This window comes from Tupaia chinensis, unplaced genomic scaffold (genome assembly GCF_000334495.1).
Source record: "Tupaia chinensis unplaced genomic scaffold, TupChi_1.0 Scaffold000354_1, whole genome shotgun sequence".
Classification (NCBI taxonomy): Eukaryota; Metazoa; Chordata; class Mammalia; order Scandentia; family Tupaiidae; genus Tupaia; species Tupaia belangeri.
This window is the reverse complement of record NW_006159849.1, coordinates 4,003,205-4,026,177: the sequence shown is the minus strand read 5'-3', so window position 1 is coordinate 4,026,177 and position 22,973 is coordinate 4,003,205. Positions and strand designations below refer to the sequence as shown.

Here is a 22,973-nt window from a genome sequence, read left to right as displayed (position 1 = left end):
CAGGAATGAAAAAGGGGCCATGTTGGTAGTCTCTGGTTTTCAGTGTTGCCATTGAAGCACGTTGTCCAAGTGGCAGTTATTCGCCCATTTAGTGCCCCTTTTCTACTGCAGAATGAGCAGGAGACAGACAGTTCGCTACAGGGCTCCAGCGGCCACACCAATTTACTTAAAAAAAATAAATAGAAACTTCTGGGAAATTAAAAAATTTTAATCACAGTGGGACCAGCAGTTGGCGTAATGGCTATGTTGCTGGACTCCCATGTGGTCGACTGTGGTTCGAGTCCTGGACCCAGTGGCTTAAACTCACACCGGGCAATTTTCCTTACATGCCCAAGATCCCGAGAGGAGAATGGAGGAGAAGGGATTGCGACATGGCCATCCCCCTCCCCGGGGGTGATTTCTTGCTTTCTGTCTCTCTGTCTCTCTCTGACTTTCTGGTGTGCACAAGCACCCTATAGCAAAAACCTCCAAAAAAATTTAATCACAGTATAAAAATTGAGTGGAAGGGGTCAGGAGGTGGTATGGTGGTAAAGGCATTGGACACTCCCACATGACCAACCACGGTTCAAGTCCCGGACCTGGTAGCTTGCTTTCTCACTTTCTCGCTCTTTCTGAGTCTCTCAGTGATCAAATTAAAATAAATGAATGAATGAACAAATAACATTAAACACGAGTTGAGTGGAGGGACCAGCAGATAGCATGATGATTACATCACTGGGCCCCCACGTAGTGAACTGTGGTTTGAGTCCTGGCCCTGGCGGATTCAAACTCACGCCAGGCAATATGTATGTGTGTATTCAAGATCCTGAGTAGAATGGAGGAGAAGGGATTGTGGCATGGCCATTCCCCCTCACCAAGGGGTGATTTTGCACTTTCTGTCTTTCTGTCTCTTTGACTAGTGCATGTGCCATGTAGCAAAAATCTCTCAAAAACAATGGAGTGGAAATATACTTTGAGTATTATTTTTATTCTCTCATTTTTGGTAATCACGTTTGTTAGGTTAGAGTATTTATTACTTACCATTAATTATTACAACAGAAATAGGGCTCTCCATATACAGAGGCCTATCCCAGTGTTGCTGGGGAGTTAGAAGAGTCCTGAGACTGCTGTTATCTTTGTGTACATAGGGGAGAATCTCCCCAGGTGTAGGGGAGAGTATCTGTAGACTTAAGTCAAACAACAGCAATGACAGCAACAACAAATTCACCCACCAGCCACAGCTGTTCAGATACATAGTCGAAGGAACATCAGATGGCTTGATAATGAGTTCATGTTGCAGGCCACTTTGTAACTGTGACCTGGGGTAATTGCTCAGAATGCCCAAACCATCATGTGTTTGATTTATAATCTGAAGGTAATAATCGCTCAAAGAACTGACAAGAGAATCAACTTTTAAACTATAATCTCTGAAGCATCTTACAAACTAGTAATGCATTAAACAGATGTCAGAGATCAGTGGGGGGTGTATGGAGGGGAAGGAGGCAGGAGAGAGAAGTCTATGGGTGATAAGGACTGGGAATGTGGTCCAGGCAGCCTGTCACCCTCAGCCCTATTTTCCCTGAAAACAATGATAAGACAATGACTCGGATCTGTAAGAGGACTTTGGGAACTTTGAAATTATGAAAATTAAGTGTCACTCTTAACTTCATTTTGGTTATGATTAAAAAATTAAGTTTTGAAACATACTGGGCCATGTCAAGAGGACAGGGAGATGAAGACTTCTAGCCTCCAGCTTCTGTGGGGGAGAACCCCAGAATGCCAGAGAGGGAGGGGCATGTAACAGGAGATAAGAGGTCAAGTAACATGCCCTCTAGTGTCTGCACAGTCACATTTCAAAGAGCACTCAGTAGAAAAGTAGAGCTTGATTTGCAAATTTTTTAACTTAAAAAACGTTCAGGAACTTGTTCCTAGAAACAGGAGACCCACAGTTATTGGAGGGTGTGTTGACAGTTGCGGGTCAGAGAGACGGTGTGTGCCTTTGCCTCTGTTTTATTTGGGTTGTCATACAACTCTTTGTTCATACTCAGTCATAGAAGCCTGGTCTTGAAATTGGTCTCACTGCCTCCCTGGGGACTTTCAAACTAGAGAATGGAAAGGGCAGGTTTTTAAAACTTATTTTTATTTTGCTAGAGGGTGTGTGCACTCGTAGGGGAGAGAGAGAGTGAGAAATCACTACCCAGAGAGGATGGCCATGCCACAATCCCTTCTCCGTTCTTTTAGGATTTTAGGTATGCACACACACTTGCCTAGTGTACCACCAGGTCTGGGATTTGAACCACTCATAGATCATGTAGGATTTGGCCATCTTATGCACCACACCACCTGCTTGCTTCAGGAATTTTTTTTTTTTTTGAAAGAGAGATTTTTGCTATAGGGCTTATGTGCCCACCAGAGACAGAGAGAGAGAAAGTGAGAAATCACCCCCTGAGGGGATGGCTACACTGCAATTCCTTCTTCTCCATTCTCTTCTTGGGATTTTGAGCATGCGTGCACACATTCCCAGCGTGAATTTCAAGCTGCTGGGTCCCCAACTTGAATTGTGGTGGGCCATGTGGGAGTAAGTCCCTCTCTTTTACTTTTACAGCCCCTGCTGGCCCCCCAGCAGTTTTTTTTTTTTTTTTTTTTTTTCAAATGGTGCTGGTACTGAGTCTGATCACCATCTTTAGCACATACCATCTTTCTGGTTTTCACAACCCTGCTTGGAGACAGGATGGTATCCATAAATCTAATAATAAGCAGTAACTGCTTATGAAGCTGCAGTCTGGGAGCTGGAGTAGGATTTTGGGCTGTTGATCCTCCAAGTTAATTTTGCTGCAGGGCCATGCCCTGAGCCTGTTAAGTGATGAACATATTTGAGAGTAGAGCCCGGAGAGAAAGCTCCATTCCCCTTGAAGGAAGAGCTGCAGTGATCAGGGAGGAGGAGAGGCAGGAAAGGCAGGTAGCTGAGGGCTAGCATGAAGGAGTGACTTGCCTTCATTCCCACAGGGGGAGGGGCTCTGTTTCTGTCAGTCAGAATGGAGAAATCATATGCAGAACGGTCATAAGTTTCTGCCTCTGAGTCAAGAGTTGGAGGAGTTAAAGGACAAAGGTCTATTTTCTCAATGTGGAAGCTGGACACCTGAGGAGCTGTGTGTATTAAGGGCTTTATTTGTAATAGGGGAAATTATAGTAGAGAAGGGATGTTAAATTTCACTAGGGAACAGGAGATGGTGTAATGATTGCATCCCTGGACTCCCACGTAGTTGACTGTGGTTCGAGTCCTAGACCCAGTGGCTTAAACCTCATGGTGGCCACAGGTGTGTGTGTGCCCAAGATTCCAAGAGGAGAATGGAGAAGAAGTGACTGCAGCATGGCCATCGCCCCTGGGGAGTTATTTTTTTTTTTTTGCTTTCTGCCCCTCTGCCTCTTTGTTTGTCTCTTTGGCAATTGCATGCACCCTATAGCAAAAATCTCTTTCAAAAAAATTAAAAAAACAGATTTTACTAAACTAAGAATTTTATCATATCACGTAGTCACCATTATTTTTATTACTATTTCCACAACACACACACACACACACACAGATATACATACACACATGTGTATGTACACACACATACACACACACACACACACGTATTTATGTACTCATCCTGGTTTGTTAAATCAATCTTGTCCTCTAGTCTAGATTCTGGACTTATCGAGGGTAGACAGTTCTTGAGGATGGGTCCCCAGAAACATGGCTCAGCCCTGGGCTGTTGGATGCCCAGTGACTGTGTGATGGGTGAACTAACCCGTCAACTAATTGTGAGAGCCTGGAGCCTCGAAGAAACTCACAGGGTACGTTTCTGTTAGAACAAAACTCTGAACTTGAAAAGACTGAGTTTCTGGATTATTCTATAATGAATATTTGCCTATTCATTGGTTATTTTGTTTCAACTATACTTTTGAAATAAGATAAAATGACCTTACAAAAAGAGTAATCATTGAGTTAATAAATTACATTGTAACCCCTTTTTTCTTTTTTTTCTTTTAAAGGAATCTTTTGCTGAACACCTGGGCTACTCAAATGGGGTCATCAATGGGTAAATCTTAAAATTTATTTCTTCCAGAAAATAGGTTTGATTCTACCAAAAGTCCTGTCTCTTTACAGTGTTTCCTGTCATACAGAGAGGGTGGGGTTTCAAAAAGTCAATGGACAAATGGAATTGAACTATGAGTTTCAAAATACCAAACATTTTGAAATCCATGGCTAGTTTTATTCATCACATTTTTCAGGAACTTTTCGAAGACCCCTCATGTATATCGCCAGCCTCGTCAGCCCTCTCCGCTCCTCAACAGAGGTACAGAAGTTGTTAGTCAGGGTGATTTCAGCATTCTCTTCTACGGTACTGGCATAGACTCCTTCTTGCCTTGAGCAAGGGGCGATTCAAAGGACATAGGTCTCATTAAATAGACTTAATAGTTTCTTAGTGTTCAAAAATGTTGATGAAGCTCCAAAGGGATGTGACTTAGAACCAAAAGTGTAGCTTGGGCTTGATGAAACTTTATCATATGTAATTTCATGGTCATATTTAACATGAACACACATGAAAGGAAATGTCACATCTGCAGATGTGTGCGATTTTACAGTAATTTGTTAGAAACTTATCTGTGTAAGAAATACGTTTCCTTAGTGATGGACATTAAAGAGAATCATGCCTTGCAACAACAATATGAGCCTCTCACAAGTACAGAGTCTCTGTTTTACATGTTTTGTAGCAGGGAAAATTTATTATTAGTATGCAGGGGTTATTCTTGGATCCCAAGGGCAGACAGTGTCACTGGAGCAAGAACCAGGAATTGGATCCTATCCAGAAACAATGCCACTAAGCTCTTTCTACCTCTCCTCACCACTTTTCTTGGGTCCCATGGTCACTCTCACTCCCACCGGTGTGGCCAGGGTTCTGTAATGAAGACTTAGCCCCAGGGCGTGTTTGGAGGATAATTCTCAGAGCAGGGAGACATACATTTAAAAATGTGCCATTTAGAAATGACATAAACTGCATCATAAATTTGACTCCCAAACAACACATTCAGTGTTATGAGCGCATGTGCACTGGTCAGTTTTGGACTTGTACCATCACAGTTAGCCAGAACTTTTGTCCCCTCCCCATCTACTCCTGCACGGGTATCCTGGGTCTTTTCACCTCCTGTTTCAAGCTCATCAGCGCTTTTCCATTGCACCAAAACTGAGACATTCAGTGTAGCTAACAGAACCCTGCAGTGTCTGCTCCTGTTCCCACTCTCCCCACCTCTCTCCTCATGTCCAGTATTCTCCCCCTCACTTAGATTTAATCCACACTCACTTTTTCTTTTAATTTCTCAGACTCACCAGGCTCGTGTACTCTTCAGGACCTTTGTATATGCTTCTTCCTCTCCCTAGAATCTCTTCCTCTCTACCTCCAGGCCCCAATTCTTCACCTAGATGTCCTTTTACTCACTATTTTCAGTTGTAGACAAATTGTTCTCTCTTCATGGAGTTCTCCTGAACTCCTCTGACACTGTAAACTGGCAGCTGGCAGGGTTCTTTGTTGAGTGTTAAATTGCAACATATTTTCAGCTTTGTGAGCCTGCACATCTATCACACAGACCCCGGTCTGCCATCCTAGTGTGAAAGTAGCTAGATGAACCAGAAACGAGTGTGTTGGTGTGTTCCGATAAAACTTTGTTTCCAAAAGCAAGGTGGCTGTGTTCTCACCTTGAATCTTGCTACTTTTCTTTATAGGACTTACCACAATTTGTAGTGATCCATTTTGAAGGAAGAGATTTAATTTTGCTTATCTTTATATGCATGCCTCACATTGTCCTTAGTACATAGTAAGTGTTTGGTAAATATTCAAATGAATAGTAAGTGCCCTAAGTTAGTCATTTTATATAGAGAATAAGAAGGGATTTAAAGAAATAACACTTGTACATATGTGTGCAAGTGAAAGAAAGGAGAGAGAGAGAGAATGAGAGAGAGAGAGAATTGAGAGTCAGTAAAACTATTAGGAGCATGAAAGGGTCTCTTCGTAGAGTCTGTCATACCTCATTTCCTAGCAAAGACAGTGCGTTCTGCATGGGTTTTGTAGTATATTTTCTTTTTCCTCGAACTATTTTCATTGCTTGAGAGTCGATATTTATTCATGCGTTCATTCTACAGTTACTATCGAATGTTTACTGTGTATAAGGCATTAGACAAAAAGCAGAGTGACGCTGGATCCTTCAAGGAGACAGCAGTAATACCGTCTTCTTGTTTTGCATTTTTGGGTTCAGGGCTGAACTGTATCGGGCTTCAGGAAAGTTTGAGCTACTTGATCGTATTCTGCCAAAATTAAGAGCGACTAATCACCGAGTGCTGCTTTTCTGCCAGATGACATCTCTCATGACCATCATGGAGGATTACTTTGCTTTTCGGAACTTCCTTTACCTGCGCCTCGATGGTAAGTGCATGAGGAAAGTATTAGACTAAGATGCGTGCTACTGAAAATGAGGGGATAATGGCACTTAGGTCCACTCTCAGCTAAAAAGGAGGGGCAAAATGGAAGAAATGACTAGCAGGAGGGGGAGCAGTTCTATCTGGCAATTTTTACATCCTCAGGCTTTAAGTAAGCCCACATCATTTGCACAGGTGTATATCCCATGGGCAAGCCATCACAAATGAATTTAGGGTCTCTTGTGAGTACCGAAATTAAACTAAACCAAAAATGTTCAAATGCTTGCTGCTAGGACTGTCTCCTGTGCACTGTATGGAACAGGTTGACAGGACTGTAGCTTTCTCTGTTAAGGATATCCTAATGGCATAAAGGCTCTGTCTCCTTCCTTCAACAACAACGTAATCATTTATTTGAGATTATATTTAATTTTCATTGAAGGTTCACTTTTTTCTAAATAGAACCTATGTACATATTACATTGTTAAGAGACATGACTCCTTTTTTGGGTTTTGCAAAGTATAAAAATTAGGATCTGATTTTAAGAGTGAAATTTAAATAATCTGTCCTAAAAATTAGCAAATATAAATGGATGAAATATGTATTTAGAAATGATGCTTAAAATAGTTTGTGATTTGGATACCAACTATAATACCTTTTTATCAAGGCTTTTTTTTTTTTTTTTTTTTTTTTTTTTTTTGCTGCAGGCCTCATGTGTTTGTTGTAGAGACACAGATAGAGACAGAGAGACAGAAAGCAAGAAATCACTCCCTAGGAGGCATGGCCACACTGCAGTCCCTTCTCCTCCAGATTCCTCTAGGGTTTTGGGCATGTATACACACGTTTCTGGCGTGAGTTTTAAGCTGCCAGATCCGGGACTCAAACCTTGGTTGACCATATGAGAGTCTAGTGCGCCAACCACCATGCCACCTGCTGGCCCCATCAGCTATAATATCTCAGAGATGAAATGTATCAAAGGTTTCATACAGGCAGGGGATAATGCATTCAAAGACTGGTAGGTAGGAATAGGAGTTAAATTGACAACCAGGATACTGTTTAACCTTGTGGGTACCGAAGAATGCAGTGCTGCTGAGACCAGGTTTTAACTCATGCAGTATTAATATTATTGTTAAATGGGAAATGTCAAATGTATGTTCCATTAAAGGCTTTATTTTCAGTCCAACATTTTCTCCCACTGTGCCATTAACTCAATATAATGGGTTGTTGAAAAAGTCATGGCACATTTTTGCATAGAAAAACATAGGGGAAAAAATCATGACTTTTCTGACAACCCAAGAATTGTATGTGTACCAAACTTAGACTTGCCATGCTGTTTTTCTTTTTTAGCCGAAGTTTTCAGTTCAATTCTCCTATGGTCTGCCAATTAGAATATTATTACTTTTTAAATTAATTACCCCATTGGACAGACTAGACTTGTTTAAACCCTTTTACCCTTCAAAGTCACTAAGTAAATGGTTAAGTAATCGAATTTCGAATTTTTAGGTTCAGTCATATTGTCCACAGTCAGCCTGTATTGACAATCACCTATACACACACACACACACACACACACACACACATACACACACACATATATATATATATATATATATACTATATATATATGTATCCTTTAATGGGATCCCTCCCTCTTTCAGGACTTAGCCTTCAAAACATAAAACACTCCTTTGCCTACTGCTCAGATATGGGGCCACTGGACTGTCTTTTCCTCTGGGTTTACAGCTTCTCATAACTATTGTTTGTTGCTTTGTGGCACTTCATTTTGACTCTTAACTCTCTTGATGACTTTGGCCTTGGAATATTTGAATCTACAAAACCAGAAAGCAATGGTTTCCTTGAAACAAGTCACTGTTACGTTCTCTTCCCAACTAAAGAGATTCTTTTTAAGTCTGCTGATTGCTGTTCTTATTGTTACCTTACTAGTCCTAACAGCTAACAGGAATAGGTGACCTCCTACCAAATACTTCCTGTGCATTATTAATTTAATTTTCTCAGCAAGTGAGATACTGTCATCCCTGTTTTCCAACATGCTATTATCTCAATAAAAATAGATGAACAAAGGTAAACGGTGAAAGCAGGTTCTAATCTGGATCTGTGATTCCAAGTGAGCTCAGTGTTAGCAGATCCAATGAGAGAATACCCCACCTCTGAAAATATAGTCTGCTTTTCTAGCAATAGCATTTTTAAAAAGGATAATTGAACTTATTTAAAAATTTTTTAAAGAATCATTTTATTTAACTTTATTTATTTTAATTTTACCAGAGAGGAACGAATGAGAGAGAAAGAGAGAGAGAGAGAGAGAGAGAGAGAGAGAGAGGTGGAAAGTGAGAAGGCAAGCTGCCAGGTCTGGGACTTGAACCTCAGTTGGCCATGTGAAAGTCCAGTGAACTTAACCACCACACTACTTGCCAGCCCCAAACTTATTTAAAATTTTAAGATTAATGTAAAATGACCAAGTTCTAGAGATACAAGATGAAGGAGCCTCCCACTCTTGCTGTTGTCACAGATTGAAGGAGGTAGTGCAAGTTCCATAGAACGTTACAGGTGCCACTGCCAAGGCTGGACATGCTGCTTCCCCCAAGAAACAGTGGCTATTCATTTTGGGGTGGGGAGAAATGAAGGGAAACAATACATATATGGATAAATTAGTACTCGAGATTCCAAATGCACCACTCCCCTGCCCTCCACTCCATTTCCCAATTGTTAAAATGTCTTTATAGTGGGGTCAGCAAGTAGTGTGGTTGTTAAGGCGCTGGACTCCCACATAGTTGACTGCTGTTCAAGTTCTAGACTCAGTGGCTTAAAACTCATGCGAGCACATCTGTGTGCCTGCCCAAAATCCCGAGAGGAGAATGGAAGAGAAGGGATTGTGGCGTTACCATCCCTGAGGGGAGAGTCCTTGCTTTCAGTCTTTCTGTCTCTCTAGCAAATGCACATGCCCTATAGCAAAAATCTCTCTCAAAAACAAAATTGAGGGTATGGTTTCATTGCTGACTTTGATGTCTCAGATTTTGACTTCAGTAAAGAAATCAGTTGATGAAAACTGCACGTTTTTTTCTTAAAAGATTATAGATGCATTAATATGTTTTGAAACTGTATGATAGTATAGTTTTTGTTTTCATTGGAAATGATTTTTTTGAATGAGAGCACATGCTGAAGATTTATCAAAAGGGTTGGGGGGGTGGCAGTGGTGCAGTGGGAAAGCATAATGTCCTAGAAGGCACTCCCGCATGCAAAGGCGTCCAGTTCGGTCAGGAGACCTTGAATACACCAGACACCTGTGTGCCCATGATCTAGGGCTGCCTAAGGCTTGGGGTGGATTGCAGAATCAAGACCCTGTTGAAGGTGCTGTTTTTTCCTCTCTTCTTTCTCTGTCCTTTCTCTCTCTCTCTCTCTCCTTCTATCTATGTCTCTTTCTTTATTCCCCTCTTTCTGCCTCTCTGACTCATAGAATATATAAACAAACTTACAGAAACTTCCCCAAAGTAGCTTAAACTAAAGTCAAAAATAGCAATCATGAAAAGTCTGGCAGTGTGTTCCTTCTGGCAAATTCTGCAGTTTTCAACACAATTGCCTTTTTATTAATTGTGTTCTTATAATTGGTTACATTCTACATCAAAGTCAAAAAGACCATGAAGCTGATGCTAGTGCTGAGCATGTTAAATCCTGTGCCACCTGCAAGGAACACTGACTTTTGGATAAACTCTGCCGTGGTAGCTTGAATCTCCCCAAGCAATAATAAAAACATTTTTGGTGATCAGCGAAGATCTTGACTTGGGAACCTTTGACTAATGGCAGTGGTAATTTAGAAAATTCTCAACCTTATAAGAAATGCTGTAGAAATGCTTTATGTGAAAAGTGATTCAATCTCCATTGTTTGCTCGTGATTGTACTTTGTCAAGGTTCCAGGTATGTTTACAGTTTAGAGACACACTAGATATATGTTTGCTCTGTTTGCTTGCGGAGTCTGGCACACAGCCCGAAAACTTCTTTTACCAAGTGATTTTTGATACCTATTTGTTTCTCAGTGCCTTCTTTTGTACCTACAGATATTTTATCCCAAGTAAACATATTCCCTAATTAGTTTTATTTGTATCTTTTTTTTTTTTTTGGAGAGGTTTTTGTGATAGGGCGTGTGCACTCGCCAGACAGACAGAGACAGAGAGACAAGAAAGTGAGAAATCACCCCCCAGGGGGGATGGCCACGCCGCAATCCCTTCTCCTCCATTCTCCTCTCAGGATCTTGGGCACACACGCTCATGCACCCGGCGTGAATTTTAAGCCACCGGGTCCGGGACGCGAACCACGGTCGACTACATGGAAGTCCAGCGACATAGCCATTACGCTAACTGCTGGTCCCCTATTTGTATCGTAATACATGTGATCATTAACTGCTTATTTCTCAGTTGATCAGAACTGTTGAACTTCTGCCCTAAGAGTGCATAGAAGCACAGATTTGGTGCCCTGCTGTGAGAAACCATGTCATTCTCTCTCGAAGCCCTTTTCTTCCTGTTTTAGAAGTATTTTTGGGTGTCTGGCTTTTCATTTGGTTTAAGGCCGAGGATAAATAAATGAAGTATTAATCTGTATAATTTTTAAGAACATTATTGCAACTGCTAGGACAATAGAGAAAAGGGTTTCTGCTAAGCAGAACATGCCATGCATTAGTGTCCAAACAAATAGGTCACCGTGACCTCTGAAAGCCAATTCTGAAACAAAGAAAAGTTCCTTCTGTGTGAGATCTCATTCAGTAGAACAGTTTAGTGCTCCTCTCCCCAAATCTAAATCCTTGTACCTCATGGTGACAGGATTTGACCAGTTCACTAAACTTCAAATCTAATTTCGAAAGTATTTGCAGTCTGAAGAACCTGGCTTCATTGAGTGAGGAGAGCCATAAAACCCCTCCTTCCTAATTTCCTTTTTTTGTATGCAGGGAATTGATTTTGTTTTCCTACCTCAGGAGGGTACTTACCTTTATTAAAAGTGAAAAACAGATTCCTGCATGCTTGGGAACTTGACCATCATAGTAACTTGGTCCCTTGGATATAGTCACCAATATCTTCATGCCATGATCCACCCCAGCCCAGTCTAGGTCATAGCACACACATGCCTAGCCTGTGCAGGGAGGTCTCAGGACATGAATGGAGGACCTAATCATGTTATTTCAATTGTGTTAACTGCTGTGGCACCACCTGGCCCCGCTGAGATGTTTAATCCTCCGTAATAAATTGCTGGCATGTTTTTATCCTTCAAAAACAGAACATCAGAAATAGTATTTGTGGGGGCCAGCAAGTGGTGTGGTGGTTAAGGCATTAGACTCCTACATAGCTGACTGTAGTTCGAGGCCCTTGGCTGGTGGCTTGCTTTCAAAATTTCCTTCTCTCTCTGTGTCTCTCTGGTTAAAAAAAATAATAATAATGATGATGATAAATAAAATTAAATAAACCTTAACAAAAGAAGTAATATTTGTATAGCAGCTGTCAGGGATTATCGTGTAACATGCAGGTATCATGTATATACATTGGGTTGTTGGAAGAAGCATGATACGCTTTTATATAGAAAAACATGGGAAAATACAGCATGACTTTTCTAAAGATTTCATATCCCCCCAGAGCCTAAAGCCCTTTTCAAAACTCAACACTTACACTTTTCTAGTGACATACATTCAGAGGGAATCCTCCCTTTCACGCAATCCATAGCATGTGATTGAGCCTTGTATTTGGAATGCAGGTGTGCCCCAAAGTAAGCCCTGTACTCTGGGGTTTTGTAGTCTCCGCTTATTCACAATTTTAGAGGCTCCACGGTATGAGCCACCCCTATGTATATGACATGCTCCTCTGCCTGATTTGTTTTCGTTGAGCTTCCTTTGAATTTAACAGAGCAAAAGCTTAACGTGAGAAGCAGATTAAGAGATTCCTTGTATATTTTTGGATTATTGGCTTCTAGTCTTGCTAACTAGGATAAAAATATTCTATTCACGTGTTACGGATTTTTCAACCACACCACAATCAGTGACCATCCAATCGGTAAAGTAGTAGAAATCGGCTTTCCTTTTGTTTCCATTCTCTTGGCATATATAAGTCCTCATGCCAATGCCTATTGGCACAGTTGCTGTAAGCCATTAAAACAATAAATTTAGGTGAGTAGGTAGATTGGTTTTTAAAATTATTTGGTGTTTTAAAGTACAGTAATAAATCTATAAAACATTTTCATTAAGTTTCAGGGTAGCTTAGGAATGTTGAAGGGCTTATAAAGTTACGAAGGTGCCCAGTCAGAAATGCTTCAACTTTTTTTCTTTCTCTCTATATTTAATTGCAAAATGTGCAAAGTTCCTTTCAAAAGTACAGAAACCCTGGGGATTACCTCACCAGTGTGAAGAGGCATCTGGATGTCTTTCTCAAAGAAGCAGTTCTTTTTGTCTAGTTCTATGCCATTTTCAGACAGGAGTTAATTGGCAAATTTATTTTTCTTATCCCCTCAGGCACCACCAAGTCTGAAGATCGGGCTGCTTTGCTGAAGAAATTCAATGAACCTGGGTCCCAGTATTTCATTTTCTTGCTGAGCACAAGAGCTGGAGGCCTAGGCTTAAATCTTCAGGCAGCTGATACGGTGGTCATCTTTGACAGTGACTGGAATCCTCATCAGGTCTGCATGACTGACTTAGGTGACCAGGCCTCCTCCCTCTGGAGAGGAACTAAGAGATGATGATCAGTTTCATCATTCACATTAATAGGACAGAGCCAATTTCTGAATGGCCATTTCTCCCAGGGAGAAATGTTCAGCCAGTTATTATGGTGGTTTCCTTATCGTGAACTGTAGATTGTTGAGTTGTCTTGTACATGCCTTTGAAGAGCTCAAGAATGTGTCCCAAAACGCAATTTTTGCTTAATTTTAGTCATCTCTTGGGATTGCTGTAGAACAAAGTACCTTTGGTGAAGGGTAAATGTAAAATGTTCCTAAACAGCGACAATAATAACAACTGCGACGAATACGCAGGGAACCCTTGCTCTCTGCCAACCGCCTCATGTCATTACTTCATTCCATTTTCATAACAACTCCATGAGGCTATAATTACTTTAAGTTGGGCATTTCTAATCCAAAAATCTGAAATCTAAAATGCCTGAAATTCTAAAACTTTTTGAATGCCAGTGTGATGCCACAAGTGGAAAATTCCACGCCTGACCTGAAATGACAGGTCTCAGTCAAAATGTTGCATTACAAGAACACTGTGTAAGATTCCCTTCAGGCTATGGGTGTACGGTATATATGAAGCATAAATGAATTTTTTGTTTCAACCTGGGTCTCATCGCCAAGATATTTTATCATGTATATGCAAATATTCCAAAATCCTTAAGAATCTAAAATCCAAAACTGCTTCTGATCCCTAGCATTTCAAATAAGGGATGCTCAACCTGTATTTGCATCCATTAGTCAAGAAAACTGAGTCCCAGACCGGTTAAGTAACTTGCCATGGGCCAGACAATTAGCATGAGATAATTAACCTTTCATCTAATATGAAAGGTTATATAAATCTTATATGAAAGGTTGTTTAAAGGTTGTCTAAAGGTTCATCTTATATGAAAGGTTGCTTAAAAGCACCATCAAAAAATAGCAAACATCTATTATTATAGTTTTTTGTTTTGTTTTGTTTTAGCCAGGTAAGGTTAGAGTTGTCATTTTAAAGGAATACTTTGGTGATTAAAGCAAAACAAAACAAAACATTTAATGGGTTCTTTATGAGACTGGTTTCTTAAATTACTCTGGGAGGTAATGTACCTGCCTGTAAGATACTAAAGAGAAGGATATTGTATATTCATTAAGATTTGATTCTATTGGGAGTCAGCAGGTGGCATAGTGGTTAAGATGCTAGACTCCCCACTTGGCCAACTGTGGTTCAAGTCCCAGACCTATTGCCTTGAAAATCATGCCAGGTGTGTGTGCATACGTCCCTAAAATCCCAAGGGAAGAATGGATGTGGCCATTCTTCCTGGGGGGTGATTTCTTGTTTTCCTTCTCTCTGTCTCTAGTGAGCACACATGCCCTATGGCAAAAACCTTAAAAAAAAAAAAAAGAAAAATATTTTATTCTATTGAACAAATGTTAGAGTCAATATAGTAAAAAGGAAAAATTGTAACTCTCATATATGAATATGAAATGTACATCAGCATAACCTGGGCTCCTTATTAGTCTAGGTTTTCTCTACAGTAATAATGTCTCACTGGGTAGTTGAGATTAGGTGGGTGTACCTACACTTTTACAGTTAAAAAAAAGAAAAAGAAAAACATGACCATCGTTTAGGCAAACTTTCTTTTCTCAGAAATTAGTGATCTTAGCGTGATGGGGTGAATGCTGAGTTTCTATTTAAAGGGACCTAGTGTGTGCTGACTGGTCAGAGGTGGAGAGGGATAGAGGTTATCCCCAGGGAAGATGGTCATACCCAATTTCTTCTCCTCCATTCTCCTGTCAGGATTTTGGGCATGCACACACACTTGGTGTGTTTTTCAAAAAGGGAACTAACTTTTGTTAAGAACACTATACCAGGTAATGTTAAGCATTTTGCATATCTTACTCAAGGTAAACCCCAAAATATCTTATACCCAAGGAAATCAGTCAATACTTAGCTTGCTTAAGAACACACAGCCAGGATTCAAACTCATATCTGACTGGGTTCGAATCCTGGGGTTGAGCTTTTTCCATCCAGCATCCTTGCACATACAAGAGTGGTCATCAAAAAGCTCATGGAAAAATGGAAATAAAGTACAAGTTTACTTTGTTGTTGCATGTTTTTGGAAATCCATGCATTTTTTTTTTTTAATAAAACACATTTTCCATGAACTTGTTGAAGCAATGGGAAATGTGTATTATGAAAAAACTATGCACAGAGCCAGCAGGTGGTGTAGTGGTTAAGCGTTGAGCTCCCACATGGCCAAAAATGGTTTGAGTTTTGGAACCAAGGCTGGACACTAATGTTAGGCACATGTGCGCCCAAAATTCCATGAGAATAATGGAGAAAAATGGGTTGTGGTGTGACCATCCCCTCCTCGGGGGTGATTTCTTGCTTTCTGTCCCTCTAATGAGAGCATACACCCTAATAACAAAAACTTCTCAAGAAGAAAAGAAAGAGAGAGGAGGGAAGGAAGAAGGAAGGAAGGAAAGAAAGGAAAAGAAAAGAGAAAAGAAAAGAGAAAACTATACATGGATTTCAAAATGTTTCCACCAAAATAAACTCATACTGTAGTTCAATTTTTACACCAACTTTTTAAAGTCCCCTCATATTGTACAGCCCCCAAATGAAGATTGTAGAGCTCTTTTCACCATGCTGGTTTCAGCATGCATTGAAGAAAAATTTCTGTAACTTTTCTGTTTGGCAGTGAATCAAAATTAAGGCACCTAGATGAATTAAGAGGTTGGCACAGGTTCACAGATTGAAGATAATGGCCTTAAAGCTGCTAGTTGGAAGCCCTACCCAGAAGCCCTCCCTAGAAGGTGGAATTAGTGATAAAATCCCTCAGAGTTACCAAGACTCTCATTTGCAAAACATTGAGTAGAAACATCGGTTGTAGGCCCACCCCATAACCTAGTCTGAAGGGAGCTAGATCCCACATGGCCAGCTGTGGTTTGTATCCCGACCCAATGGTCTGAGGACATTCCAGATGTGTGTATGAGTGTGCCCCAGATCCTCATGGGGTGGAGAAGTGGAGGAGAAGGCAGTGCAGTGTGACCACATCTACTGAGCGGTGCTTTCTCCCCCTCTCTGTCTGGGTGAGAACATGTGCCCTCTTGGAATTTAAAAAACAAAACCAAAACAACAACAGGGGTTGGCACTTAACATTTTGAACCATGGAGCTGGAGTCGTGCTGCCATTACAGAACGGTCAACCAAAAAGTTATCTGAGAGGTCTTTTCTCAGGTCAGAGGCTTGCTGTCAGGTATTATCACCTAAATCGCCATGATAGAGTTTATAGTCCGCTAATTAAGACCTCGAAAATAGTGAACAATCCATTTACTAATTACGGCACTTATTTCTTTGTCAGTGTTCTTTTCTTTCCTCTCCTTTTGGCTTATAGACTCATGTGTTCATGTTCCATAAACCTCTCGAACCTATCGATATTAACTTTTATCATTTTCCACATAGATGGATAATCTTAAATACATAGACACCACTGCCATGCCCTCCAAACAGGACAGATTGTGACAAGTTCCCAAGAATCAAAGAACTTTTTACCCTGGTTGTACATCCTCGGCTTATACACAAGTCATGTATATGTCCTCGGCACCTAGCATATCCTGCTGCTACCTGCAGTGTAGTACTTTTGTGCTTTTATGAGCATCTTCTAAGATGGGATCAGCAAACCATGGCCCATAGGCCAGACCTGTTTTGGTGTGCCCAAGTGAAGAAGGGTTTTCACATTTTCAGGCAGAACTATAAAATGAAGAAAAAAGAATATTAGTCTTTTGGCAAGAACAGTTGCTTAATTTTTGTTTCTGGCCCAGATTGTCTAAATATTTACTCCAGAAACAGTTTGTTGGCCCATGTTCCAGAAGATAATACAAAGGTTGATGACACAGGACTTGTCATTTTTTGTGAAGAGAATCTCTTTTTTTTTTTAATCAAAGTTTACTTATTTCTTCTATGAGCAAGAGAAAGAGAAAGCTAGAAACAGAGAGACACCACCTGCCACAGGGTCCTGACACCACCACTCACACCCAGCCTCAGCCAGCCCGGATCATGGGCGCATGTGTGCCCAGCATACCCAGGGAAGTCTCCAGACACAAATCTGGAACTTTTCCAAGTGAGTCTTCCTCGCAGAGCATGGCTACTGCAGTACCACCACCCGGCTCCAGACCCTGTCATCCCGGCTGCCGCTTAGAAGTTCTGGTGAGGAGGTGTTGAGAGAGATGATTGATCTAAGGGCTTGAAAAGGAAGTTTAGGGCCTCTCTCTCGTTGGACTGTAATGATCTATCTCACAGTCTCTTCTTTAGAAAGCAGTCTAATTTAGATGGTCCCATCTGTGTTCATGGTTCAGCACTACGGTATTTATATTAACTTATTTAAATATCTTCTGAGGAAAAGCTTGCCTAATTAGTCATTTGATTGTAAAGGTCCCTGCAGCAGAAACACATCTTCTGGGCAGACTGCCTGCTGCTTCCTTATGCTACATGGCTGACCAAGGAACTCATCTGGTCAAGAGCACAGGCTTATAGCAGTTGAGCATCAAGTCTGTGCAAAATATGAGGTCAGGAATATGGGAAATAGGGAAGATAACTTATTTCTCAAGATGTATGCAGGGTTTTATTATTTTTTTTTGGAGAGGTTTTTGCTATAGGGCATGTGTGTTCACCAGAGAGACAGAGATGGAGAGAGAGAAAGTGAGAAATCACCCCCCTGTGGGATGCCCATGCCGCAATTCCTTCTCCATTCTCCTCTCAGGAACTTTTTTTTTTGGGGGGGAGAGAGGTTTTTGCTATAGGGCACGTGCGTTCACCAGACAGACAAAGAGAGAAAGAGACAGAAAGTGAGAAATCACCCCCCAGGGGGGATGGCCACACCACAATCCCTTCTCCTCCATTCTCCTCTCGGGATCTTGGGCATGCGTGCACACACGCCCGGCATGAGTATTAAGCCGCTGGGTCCGGGACACGAACCACGGTTGACTACGTGGGAGTCCAGCGACATAGCCATTACGCTAACTGCTGGTCCCTCCTCTCAGGATCTTGGGCATCCACGCACACGCACCCGGCATGAGTTTAGGCCACCGGGTTCAGGACTTGAACCACAGTCAACTACATGAGAGTCCAGTGACATAGCCATTATACCAACTGCTGGTCTCAAGTTGTATGCAGTTCAATGGAGGACATGTGTAAACAAGTAAGTAGCATTGCCCAGAAACTGTCACCTGGACCATAAGGAATAAAAGTGGAATGCTGGGACCAGCTGATGGCTTAATGGTTACATCCCTGGACTCTCCCATGTAGTCGACTGCAGCTTGAGTCCTGGATCCGGCAGCCTGAAACCCATGCCAGGTGCATGTGGGTGTGTGCCCAAAATCCCAAGAGGAAAATAGAGGAGAAGGGATTGTGGTGTGGCCATCCCTCATGGGGGGGGTAATTTCTTGCCTTTTGGCTCTGGTGAGCATACACGCCCTCTAGCAAAAATCTCTCTCAAAAAAAAAAAAAAAAAGGAATGTCAAAAACTTTTTATTGGAAAGCTGTAAAATTAGGTAACTCTGCTTCATAGGTTTATAGAGGTTTTTTTGTAAAGATTTCATTTGAGGCATTTTCTTAGTATAAGATCAACATATATTGGGTCATCAGAGAAGTCACGATGTATTTTTATGTTTTTCTATGCAAAAATGTATCATGACTCTTTCAGTGACCCAGTATTTAAACTAGAAAAGTTGTTAAAGCACATGTAAACCCATGATGATTAAGGTAGCTGGATCCTCCATGGCCAACTGTGCAATTTGAGTTGTAGGCCCGGGAGCTTGAAAAACACACCAGACATATGTGCGTGCATGCCCAGAATCTTGAAAGGAGGATGGAGAAGGGATTGTGGCATAGCTATCCTCCATGGGAGGTGCTTTCTCATGTTCTATCTCTCTTGTGCACTTTCTCTGTGGTGAGCAAACATACCCTCTGGCAAACAGAAAAAATGAAATAACACCTATAATTGTGTGTATGTATGTGTGTTTATATACATACATATATAAATGGAAATATAAATATTGACATGTACAATTATATGTAATTGTATAATTCATTTGTAAGATTATAACAATATGTACAATTATAGCGTATGCACAATTATATTTAATTCTATGTGTACATTTATATATAATGGTTCTATTGTGCATGCATTATACATACAATTATATAGAGATATAACTAGAAACATAAACATTGTTGACACATTGGTGTTTGTCCTTTCTACCTTTTTCTTGTTGTAGATAAATATGCACAAGTAAATTCCTAATGTCCATAATCACTTATAACTTGTAGTTTTCATTTATTATAGCATGTGTCACAAAATTGTCTACGATACAATGTTTTTGATAGCATATTGGTGTATTCACATAGGGGAATAGTATAATTTTTTAAACCAATCTATCATTGAATGCTGACCTCTCTGCTTTTCTAGAAACAACTATTATATATAGTAAGTAATGGTAAGAATGTATATCCATATTTATAAATGATGATTATTATGTTTGCCATAGTGCACATGTGGTCTTTGGAGAGAAAGAGAGAGACAGAGACAGAGGACGCACTCCCAGTGCAGTGTGGCCATTCTTTAGGTCTTTTCCTTCACTCTTCCTTCTAGTCAGGATTTGGGGCATGTAACACACACACTGGCATGTGTTTCAGGCCTCTGCGGAAGAGATGTGAAGCACAGTCAGCCATGTGGGATCTGGCTCCCTTAACCACTGCACTGTGGGGCCAGCCCCATAATTATTTCTTTAGGAAAAATTTCCAGTCAGTATAATCAACTTTAGTGTTTTTAATATAGAAGGAAAGGTGTCTGTATCCTAAACTTCATCCTAGTAGCCATCCTTATTATATCCCAAAGTAAATACAGTCTTTAATGGAGTTAGGTTCTTAGAAAATTGGCTTGCTGATCAATCAGTACACAAGGGGTCTTCACAGAGTTCATGAAAGATGCATATTGTGCAAAAACTATTCACAGATTTCAGAATTTTTTGTGCCAAAATAAACTTGGAGCTTTTTGAATCCCCCTATATACTTATTTTATGTATTTATAAAATATATATACACACATATATTATATGTATATATATTATATATTTATACCTTTTATATGTGAATATATGTATATACATATAAAATGCATGTATGTATAATTTAGTGATGCTTTAAAATAGTCTTTAGTACACCACACTAAAGGGAAGGTACTTTTGCAATTTAGGATCAATTATAGATAATATCTGAAACATAATTCTGACATCAGTTGTATTATTTTTTTCTTTTATTTAGGGACAAATTGTAATGGTAAACCTGGAGACAGATAAAACATTTTGAGACCTGTATTTCAAAACCTGAGATGTAGTTCACATGACTTAGGATTTTTATGTTTTTGTTTTTGTTTATTTGTTTTTAAGATATTTGCCATCGGGCGTATGAATTTGCTGGAGAGAGAGAGAGAAAAGGAAATTGAGAGGTAACCCCCCATGGGCATGACCACACCACAACCCCTTCTCCTCTATTCTCCTCTCTGGATTTTGGGCATGTATACACATATGCCTGGTGTGATTTTCAAGCCTCCAGGTCTGGTACTCAAACTGCGGCCTGCCATGTGGGAGTCTAGTGCCTTAACCACCATACCACTGGCCATCCTCTGACTTGGCTTATTTTAAACCCAGGTTTTCTCAGCTAGAAAGCCCTTAGTTTTGTCTGAAGAGGTACTAGCAGGTGGCGTAATGGGTACATTGCTGGACTCCCACATGGCCAACTGTGGTTTGAGTCCCAGATCTGATGGCTTGAAAAATCATGCTCAGCATGTGTACATAGGTGCCCAAGATCTTGGGAGGAGAATGGAGGGGAAGGAATTTCAGCATGGGCATTTCCCCTAGAGGGGGGTTACTCCTCACTTTCCCTCTCACTGTGTTTGCCTCTCTCTGGTGAGCAGATGCATCCTAAAACAAAAACCTCTCAAAAAATATTTTTGCCCCTAAAGACTGTAGCTTGTGTATTTTTAAAATGTAAGCAAAATCAGACTTAGTAAAGGTGGGTTAAATACTGCTGCCATCTTTTCCTGGTGGATAGACTTTGCAAGGCCACTCCAGGCTCCTAGGTTCTCACGGATACTGTTTTCTTAAACAGGATCTGCAGGCACAGGACAGAGCACACCGCATTGGCCAACAGAATGAGGTGCGGGTGCTGAGACTCTGCACCGTGAACAGTGTGGAGGAGAAGATTCTCGCAGCTGCAAAGTACAAGCTGAACGTGGATCAGAAAGTTATCCAGGCAGGCATGTTTGATCAGAAAGGGAAGACATTTATATAAAAAATTCGAAAAGCCATGAAAGGAGGGCCTTCCTGCAGGCCATTCTGGAGCATGAAGAGGAAAATGAGGTATGCTAGAAAGCCAAGGTGATAAAACCCAACAATGACCTTCTCTCTGTGAAGGATTAAAACTGACTCCCTTGTTCTTTAGAGCATTCCTGGACCAGTGTTAATTGAAATGAATAAATTAGCTACTGTCTTATATTCTGAGCACAGAAAGCCTGAAAGTTATCCAGATGAAGTGTCCTGAAAGCTATTGCTAGAGGGATTTCAAGGCTTGGCCTATGGGTGTTTCCCTGTAAATGCTGCCTTCTGTAGGGCAGATGGGAAACTGCAGAGGGGACAGAATTAGCCAAATGAGACCAGATAAAGCTGAGAAGGTCCCTCTTGGCTTTTCTTGTCTTCCCTCCTCCAGAGCACTGAGTGCTGCCTTTTGATCAGGGATTACAGTACCTCCACATGTTTGTAGGACAAACCTTCACAGCATCTTTGGCTCATTTAGCTGTACTCATACTTGGGAAATGTGTCTTCCACTTCAAATTTTGCTCTGAGAGCTAACCAAAGACTGAGAAAAATCCTGGTTCAATCGTTTCTATTTATTTTTTATTTGATTTTATCCAGTCAGTAACCGTGCATCACTATAGCTAGTAAAGTGAATTTACCCAACATGAATACACTTCACCCCAGTCCAGTCGAAGGTACCGTACACGTAATAATCATCAGCAGATGATCATCCATTTCAGTTTCTATTTGCCAAGATGGTTCAAAGAATGCATTAGTTAGGTTTCTTCTTCTTTCCTTTTTTGAGGTATTTTTTCTATAGGGCATGTCTTCTCACTGGGGAGACAAGAGAGACAGAGAGACAGAAATCACCCCCCAGAAATCACCACCCATTCTCCTCTCAGGATTTTGGGCACACATGCATGCACATGTGCCTGGTGTGAGTTTCAAGCTGCCAGGTCGGACACTGGAATCGTGTTCAGCCACGTGGGAGTCCAGCACCTTAACCACTATGCCTCTTGCCCTGGTTAGATTTCTTTTAGGGCATCTTTGGGTTGTTATTTGTATTTTTCACATGGGCAGTTTTAGTAATTGTATACTAAATATTCATTCCAAAATGAATTTGACATAGATTTAAAATCATATTTACACAGTCTAGGAAACTGTACAAAATACCAGCACTAGTTCTTTCCATAAGACTTGCTGGCGATGGGCAAATTTGGCTTTGTGTGTACATACTTATAAACTGAAGAGTAAATTTACCTGACATAGTCACACGAAATACTCTTTTGATTGCACATATTCGATATAGTTTGGTATTAAATCCTCAAACAGGGTATGTGTCTTTGAAGCCTCCTATAAATTATAAGTGAAAATGTTTTAAAACTCTTGTGTATTTTTTTAATGACATGAATCTAAATGTGAAGTAGAGCTTGCTATTTGAAGGATTCCTGAAGTGAGGATGACACACCACAGAGTGCCAGGGCTCAAAGACCTCA

At 40.7% G+C, this 22,973-nt stretch overlaps 1 protein-coding gene across 1 annotated transcript in view; it reads left to right on the top strand.

The window, feature by feature from the left end:
- SMARCA2 (SWI/SNF related BAF chromatin remodeling complex subunit ATPase 2) overlaps positions 1-22,973 on the top strand; it is a 218,597-nt gene that overhangs the window by 110,219 nt on the left and 85,405 nt on the right. The window contains 5 exon segments of the mRNA XM_006152442.3: positions 4,018-4,064; positions 6,277-6,443; positions 12,936-13,099; positions 21,293-21,478; positions 21,481-21,543. Coding sequence (XP_006152504.1) covers positions 4,018-4,064; positions 6,277-6,443; positions 12,936-13,099; positions 21,293-21,478; positions 21,481-21,543 — 627 coding nt within the window.